Source organism: Nothoprocta perdicaria, unplaced genomic scaffold, assembly GCF_003342845.1.
Source record: "Nothoprocta perdicaria isolate Ctin4 unplaced genomic scaffold, notPer1 scaffold_275, whole genome shotgun sequence".
Lineage (NCBI taxonomy): Eukaryota > Metazoa > Chordata > Aves > Tinamiformes > Tinamidae > Nothoprocta > Nothoprocta perdicaria.
Genome location: NW_020455505.1, coordinates 394,418 through 402,153, shown reverse-complemented (window position 1 = coordinate 402,153; position 7,736 = coordinate 394,418). Strand labels below are relative to the sequence as shown.

The 7,736-nt window shown below is 49.8% G+C and overlaps 1 protein-coding gene and 1 long non-coding RNA gene across 2 annotated transcripts; both read right to left on the bottom strand.

Moving 5' to 3' along the window:
* Window positions 1-309: 309 nt before the first annotated feature.
* LOC112948728 lies at window positions 310-887 on the bottom strand. The gene is made up of 2 exons (XR_003249691.1): window positions 850-887; window positions 310-385 (listed from the first exon to the last, which is right to left on the bottom strand). It is a non-coding gene; the product is annotated as an uncharacterized LOC112948728 (long non-coding RNA).
* A 1,119-nt stretch (window positions 888-2,006) lies between these two features.
* CUNH11orf52 (chromosome unknown C11orf52 homolog) lies at window positions 2,007-7,415 on the bottom strand. Its single transcript, XM_026041031.1, has 5 exons — window positions 7,359-7,415; window positions 6,298-6,305; window positions 5,386-5,426; window positions 4,542-4,588; window positions 2,007-4,194 (listed from the first exon to the last, which is right to left on the bottom strand). The coding sequence occupies exons 1-5, from the start codon at window positions 7,413-7,415 to the stop codon at window positions 3,958-3,960; spliced, it is 390 nt and encodes a 129-aa protein (XP_025896816.1). The 3' UTR covers window positions 2,007-3,957.
* Window positions 7,416-7,736: the final 321 nt, after the last annotated feature.

The following is a 7,736-nucleotide window of genomic DNA, read 5'->3' as shown; positions in this document are numbered from 1 at the left end:
TTTTTTTTAATCACCATTAACCAACTATTTCTTTCCATAGTCTTGGGAAAGAGACAAGGATCTTGGCTGCACTTCAGATATTGCTCCTAAGAATTTGACAGTAAAGACAAGAGAGTTCGATTCTGAAGCAAAGTATGTGGGGCCACAGCTGCAGGAATAGCACAAAGAGTTGCCTTCTGCAACTAAGGCCTTCATGCCACTGAGCTTCTTTCCCCTGCCAGAATCCAAAATTGTGGACAGGCCCCATAAGAACTCCAGGAAACTTACAGAAGATGCAGGAGCCTGTGATGTGCCAAAGGGAACCATATCCACCAGAGTTCCCATGCTGGCTGCCTCAGCTTAAGTCAATGCTACGGTGAATACACCAGCACTTGGGCCTTGAAACCTGAGGAGGAGAAGCAATGTGTTAAACACAAAGAGAAGAAACTTTTTAGGGAAAAGAAAGGAGGGAACTTACAAAGGCAACTCCTTAATTTAACCAGAGCAAAGAAAGTTGCCACCTCTTTTTCACTGCCTTTAGTGAATATATTTAGGACTACTCTCTTAGGACTTAGAGAAAGTTACACATTTCTGTATCCTGTCTCATATGTGAATTATATACACTGGACAGAATTCCCTTGAAGCATACCATCAGGATTCCTGATAACATTGGCTCGTACTGCATGAAGATGTGTAGAGGGGGAATCCAAATGCAGCAGAAGTTAAATATGCAAGGCAGGAGGAAGTTTGTCTGCAGGAGCCAAGTTACACTGTTCTCTACTGTCAAATACCAGGCTATTACTTAATTCTGTATTGAAGGAGCCCGGTGGTAAAGACACATAAATAATATTAGGACCCAGTTCCACATACCAACTTATCTGTATTTATGAATTTTCAGTAAATTTGCATCTGTGTAGTCTTCTTTTAGCGGTCTGGAGAAAAGTCCAATGACAGGAAATGTGGGGGCATTTGCAAGAGCTAACAGAATGCAAAATGCTAAGACTCTTCAGAGTAAAAAGAAAAAAAAATCTAGAATAACTATTTCTAAGAATCACGTAGAGATGGGCAGACGATAAGCCCGAGGTGGCTGGCTACCTTTATCCTTGGTGCGTCACCCCGGTCGGAGGGGTGGGCTGCAGATGGCAGGATGCCAAGGGGCTGTCAGGGCCGGGATGTCTCTGTGAGTGGGGCAGCACAGGGTGGGGGGCAGCATTTGGGGAAGGGGGACCTGGATCCTTGGAGAGGGGCAGACGGGCTACTGGGATGTGGGGAAGGGGGCCGGGATCCCAGGAAAGGGGAAGCCCAGGGGACTGGGCCATGGAGAAGGAACTGGAATCCCAGAAAAGGGATAGCCCCGGGGACTGGGCCACAGGGAAGGGGCTGGGACCCCTGGAAAGGGACGCCGGGGCAATGGGACACGGGGAAGGGAGTCGGGGGGGGTCGGGACGGGCCCTACCTGAGGCGGCCGCGGGCGGGAGGCCGCAGGCCCGGGCCCGGCGCGTTGCCGTTGCCACGGCGACGGGGGCGGCCCCGCTGCGGCCCGGCCCGGCCCCGCAGGCCGCGGCCCGCCCGGCCGCGGTAAAAAGCGATTTAGATGCGGTTAAAAACGTGTAAAAAGCGGTTAAAAGCTCGGCCGCTGCCCCTGCCCTATGCCTTGCCCCTCCCCAGCCCACATCCCCCCTCCGTACATCCCCCAGGCTGCTTCCAAGTGCAGGCAATTCCCAAATAAAGACCCATTCCAGTGCAAGTGTAGGCTTCACATTTTTCCCACAGCAGGCAGGAAGGAATTTCCTTCATACACATTTATATATTTATTTATTTATTTATTTTAATAAAAGAAAAGAAAAGCATAATGAATTGTAAATGCCAGCGGGGCAGTGAGTGGTCCCATGGGTACCCACATACCCGCAGTGATGGCACGAAAAAGTGCAAATTTATTAGTTACAACTGAAAATTCAACCTTCGACATTAAAGGACCATTTGCAAAGTTAGCGCTGGCTTAACCCACTGATGCTGCAACCCTAGGGAATGTGGGAGGCCACATTCACAGAGTCTCTTATTATTTATTCAGTGCAAAAGCAGGTTCTGAAGAGAAGTCCATTGCTGGGGATGGGCTGAATTTGTCCTTAAAAAGGATCCTGTACCTTCTGCAACACCCTCCCCCTGATTGCTAAATGATAATCCGTGTTCAATAGCACATATAAGAAAGTCAGTCTGATAAAGCAGGTCACTCCCATGCCAAGGAAGGCTGGGCTAGACACGAAGCCAGTGTTTCTAGTCTTCGTACCGATGAGTCACGGGGAGAAGGCGCCTGGCTGCGTCCCCAGGTTCCCCTCCGGTGCCTGGAGGAGGACGTGTCCCTCCAATCTGCAGTGTCCAATGTTGCTGGGCTCAGCAGGCAGGAGTCTGGAGAAGGGCGGGGAGGAATCCTTGGCACGCGGGGGAAAAAGTCCTTCCAATACCCTAATACTGTGTCTAAATACACTGCCTTACCCTGCAAGCTTCCCAAGGCCTGCAGATAGCCCCTATGAGGTTTGAAGGATGGCACGGCAAAATGAGCTTTTTAGGTAGAAAGTGCTGGGCTTGGTCCTCTGAACAGCTCCCTGCCAGCAAACGCTGCCTGGGCCAGCTTTGCTGCTTGTCCTGAGTAGGAACTGCTTCCGGCTCTTTACATCCAGCTCACCCATAATGTAGGAAATGATGTATGCTTAAAATTACAGCAGGCTGTGCACTTTTAAACACTGGCAATAAAGGAATCATCCCACATTCTGCATTTAGCTGTTCAGACCATCAGTGAGGAGCAGAATGAGCCAAGCATTGATTTAGTGTCTGGATAGACCATGAGGGAGCCCTGCTCAGCTGCCAACACATCAAATTCAGTCCAGCAGCAGAAGCATTTCGGAAGTTCCTCTACTGCATTGCTAACACTATTTTAAACCCATAAACAGATTCCCAAATGTATATGTGGGAGGGTTAGCAGGAAAAAAACACATGACATGAGCATTATGTTCTAGAGCTTTGTAACTAGGGCTGCTAACACAAAAATAAAAGAAAAACAGCAGAGAAAAACTCCAAGCCCTCACTGAAGCTGGCCACGATTCATTCCTAGTGTTACAGGCATGCAAACAGCTACTGTACACTATAACTACCCCTAAATATTGGCAATGGCCTTTTAATGTCTGCTTTACAGGTAAATAGTGGATTTCCCTTGTTTCATTTCCAGTTAGAGCCAAAAGTCCATTACACGTGCTAGGGGAGGATGCCCACCTGTGCAATCCTCCAGCAAAAGCACTTGTTCTGCACCCCTCAGCCAGTTGTGCATTTCTGGCCTTGGTCCTAGTGCTGTGCATCATCACAAAACACTATTATTTTGAGTAAAGGAGGTGCAGCTAGTGCTTGAGATCTTCAGTGTGCTGTGGCTGGTGTTGGAGGAAGGCATTATGGCAACCACTGTTAGAAATGTCATGCCATTTCCTTGCAGTCTCCTCCACATGTCATTTTCTACAGCACATAGCAGAATCTTCATAGCACTGACATAGAATCCAGTGGCAACATATCTCTGATCCCAGGATCTAATCCTGTTTTCTGTGTTCCCAAGTCTGCCTGCAGAGCCGCACTCAGGAGACCTCAGCTACAGCAGAAACTTTCTCTGTGCAGCTCTGGGCTGCAGCTTTAGCCTTCATCAACCGTTGGGCAGTTCTGCCTCCTCTCGGAGCCCAGAGTGGGTGAGTTGCTAGCCTTAGAAGTGACCCAGGTTTTCTGAAGAGATGTCTTTTTCCAGCAGACTCAGATAGGACTATTCCTCACGTGAGGATAAGTATGTCTGTGTCCTCCAAAGCCAAATGCAGATGGAAGATACAGCCTTTCTACATCTTCTCAGGGAGACTTGGTCTATCCGTGAGCTTGGCTCGGGTCTACAGCATCTCTAAACCTGTGAAATTCTTTTGCTGCTGAAGGAGGAGGGGGCCAGCAAGCCTCTTACACCAAGGTCCCGTTCTTGCTGTCGTATTTCAGCCTGGGCCTGGGGAAGTTGAGGGTGGCGTACTCTGTGGCATTCTGCATTTGCAAGTTCTTCACCTCCTCCGCAGAGCGCTCCCGGGCCTTGGTGAATACCTGGATATCTGCATAATGAATGCTCTCGTCCTGTTTCACACTCTTGGGCTTATTTACGGTGGCATAGACAGGAAACTCTGGGACATCTTCGTACATCGGAGCCTTTGGGGAAAAAGAGCTCTAGATGGTCAGGTCTTGCACTTGCTACTGCAGCTGGCTTCCCCTGCTCCCGGGAGAGACACCCTGCAGCCCTCCACCAGCAGCACCCAGCTCCCTGATGGCTCAGGCTGTTCTGGCAGCACTTTGCTGCTCCAGCAAGGGGAAAGGAGGGCCCATATCACTGCAGCAACACACGTTGTTCCCACAACTATCCCAGCCTACGCAGGATGACACTTCCGGGCTTAAAATAAGCTGTCCGGTGTCTTCCCAAACCACTTAGACTAGGAAGCAATGGTCAGCTCTGTCCTTGTGATGCCCCGTTAGCAAAACATCCCGAGGAAGCTGTTTACCTTCCTGCCATGCTGATGCTGTTGGCTCTCCTGTCTCACTCTAGTTCCTGAAAAAGAAACAACAGCAGATCAGGTTAACACAACTGTTCATTGTTCCGTTGTTCAATGCAGAAATGCAGTGTCTGGCACAGAGGCTCTCCCCACTGGAAACATGTCAAATTTATGGCCCATCTGACATCTTCACCCTAATCCTGTCTTTGAGCCTTGCCTCTCAGAAGAAAGCTTGTACTTGTTTCTTTGGAGGAAAAAAAAAAAAGTTTCCCAAAATGACAACATGTGGACTGCAGTGTTCTTGGCAGAACCCGGGAGGATGTACACAGCACAGACAGCTTCCTTGTCAGACCTTTGGAGAAGTCAGACTCAGTGTTAACTTTGCTATTTCCTTTGCTGTCTGGCAAACATGTTTTGGCAAACTTGATCCAAAGGCCACAAGGCACAAGTGGGCCACTTAGTAAATGCACTTGGTGGCCAGAGAGATGATGTCAGGGGATGTTTGCGGCTCATGCTGGAGCATGGCACAACTTCTGTGTTGCTAACACCGCAAGCCTACAAGTTGGTATTCATATGCTTTTTGGCGAGCAACTCAGGCATTTTAAAGAAAATGCTCAAGTCCTTTCCCTCCCCATTACCAATCTAATGGAACATCACACCTTTTCTCTTAAGTTTTAAAGAAATTTTCCTTCTTGCCTCAGCCAAACTTCTCTTTGGGAATGTTAGGTACAAAGGGTGGGGAGCAGACCTCTGCCTTCCCATCTCACGCTCAGGACTGATTGATACCAGCTATACCGGACTTTAAGATGCTCCCCCTGCTCTTGTTCCCCAAAGCAGCTTTGCAAATCCTTACCTTCCTTTTCCTTCTTTCTTTTAAAAGGTGAAGGACATTTCCTGAAATCAGAGAGAGAAGTTAGCCCCAAGCAGCCCCAACCTCCACTCTGCTATTGCATAATACATGCACCAAGGTGTCCACTCAGTGGGCAGTTTACTAGATGGGACGAGGGAAGAGAGTACAAAGAAAAGACCTGGTGATGTCTCTTCTACTTCTGCAGCATTCTACTGCACCCGAGAGACACCTCCAAGTCTCCGGTCCTTCAGCCTTGTCTGGCTGTCCAGTATGCACCTGCATCAGAGTCAATGAGAGCAGACACATCTGCAGTTTTGCAGCCACATTTCCATGTTTTGCAGGTATGCAATCAGAGGTGCAAGGTGCAGAGACATTTCTCTCAGGGATCTGCTCTGGTAGTCTCATACCCTCGGCTTCCTTGATGAGGGAGCAGCTGTGAACAGACCTTGTGCTAATTTATTTTTTCAGATTGTTTTTCCTCTTCTCAGTTTTCCACCTCAACACCACCAAGCCAAATACAACCAAACCAAACAAGCTGTACACTTCATATAAGCCAAGGCAAACTTTACCCTCAGTTACGTATGCAACAAGAGAGAGACAGGCCAAATACAGCTATATCTCAGCTATGCTACAACCGGGAGCCAAATTCATTCCTGCTGTAAAAACAAGGCAGGACCGGAGCCCCCGCCGGCTGGTGCTGCCAAGGGGAGTGTAGGGTGCCCAAGCAGAGACGTGTCACATTCTGGGCCAGAGGCATGAAGCAAATGTTATCGTTGCAGCGTGTTCTGAGGGCCAGGGGAGAGCAGGTGCCAGCCCTTGTGTGGTTCCTGCTGTGAATGCACCGACATCCAGCGCTGGCTTTTTTTAGGGCGGTGGAGGTGGCAGGTTAGCAGGGCAGAGAATATGCAATGATACCTTTGGTGCTTTAAGAGCAAAACTGGATTTTAAAAAGCGTGAATGAGAGCAAGGAACATGGAGAACTTCCAAGTGGCCAGTAATGATTAACCAGCCTTGCTAGAGGTGGGAGGTGCTGCAGCAGGAAGGCCGTGCTGGTGGCATTGAGGCTGAACAAGAGGGTGCCCCAGCACCAGCCCTTTGCCCACAGGCTGCGTGAGTAAAAGGTCTAACCGTGCTCCTTATGTCCCTGCCGCACGCTGCTCTGTGGGGGTCCCACCAGCCACAGAGACCCCCGCCCTCAGCAGACAGCAGCTGGAGGCTGCCTCAGACATGGGGCTCAGCTCAGCGCAGCAGGGCTCTGCCTTGGGGCGCTCCTCTCCCACTTCTGCTGGCTCCTGAGGCTCCACACATTGCTTCGGGCAGGTAGCGCAGTGTAATTAAAATAGTCTCACTTTAAATACAGTCAGCAGGGCCCCTGACCTCTTTCCCGGGGTAGTGGTTCCAGTATCAGCTTTACAGCCTGCCTTTTGCTTGTTTTAGTTGCCTTCATAGGAAGAAAGCATGTTAGCTGCCAGGCGGGTGCTATTCTGGGCTGTCTGCAGGCTAGTCACAGCCAGGCAGGAGGAGGCAGCATCTCCTGGCCTCAGATGTGTGGTAATTAGAGCAGATGTGGCAAGGGAGAGAAGAGCAAGGCAAACCTCTCCTTCCTTCTGCTGGAAACCAGGTCAAACATGTTGCACCAACTCACAACCTGCTAGAGGCACATTGCATTTTGCGCAGCAGCATGCACATCCCTGCTCCCGTATCACTTCCTCCTCTTTGCCAACATCAGTGCCTTCCCGATTTCTGCCCTATTCAAGTCTGCTTTCCAGTGGGTCCCAAATCTCAGCATCAGTTGGTTTCCATGCCCGCTACATAATCCATCTGGGAGTACTCTCTGGGAGAGGGAAAGCCTTACTGCTGCATGGTGACATGCAGAGATGTGCCCAGACCTGGGTGCACATCCTCTCATTAGTAACTTCCCACTGCAAATAAATTTCCTTTCCTTCAGAGCCTCAGGAACCTCCAGAGTCTCTCACCATCTGCTGCGTGTCCCTCAGGGCCTGCACTTTGGTGGTGATAATGATGAGGCTCATCCATGCGGAAGGAGGTGGGTCCCCGCCTCCCTTCAGGCCTGCAGTAAGTCTCAGCTTTATTTAGAAAGCCCAGCTCTTCGCTGATGTAGCTAGGGTGCTGCTGAGACAGCAAATATCCAGAAATAAAGTGGTATTGATGCCTGGAAACACCTGAACTAAAACTAAATGCCATTTTCCCCCCTCTAACACCAAGACAAAGCTATGAATCATCCAATTCTTTGCTGTGGGGCTTCAACACACCACAGTCAGCTTTTAGTCATGGTCTTTGTAGGTGCTCACAAGCCCGCGTTGCCAACAGCACGTTCCTCTTGGCATCCTCCC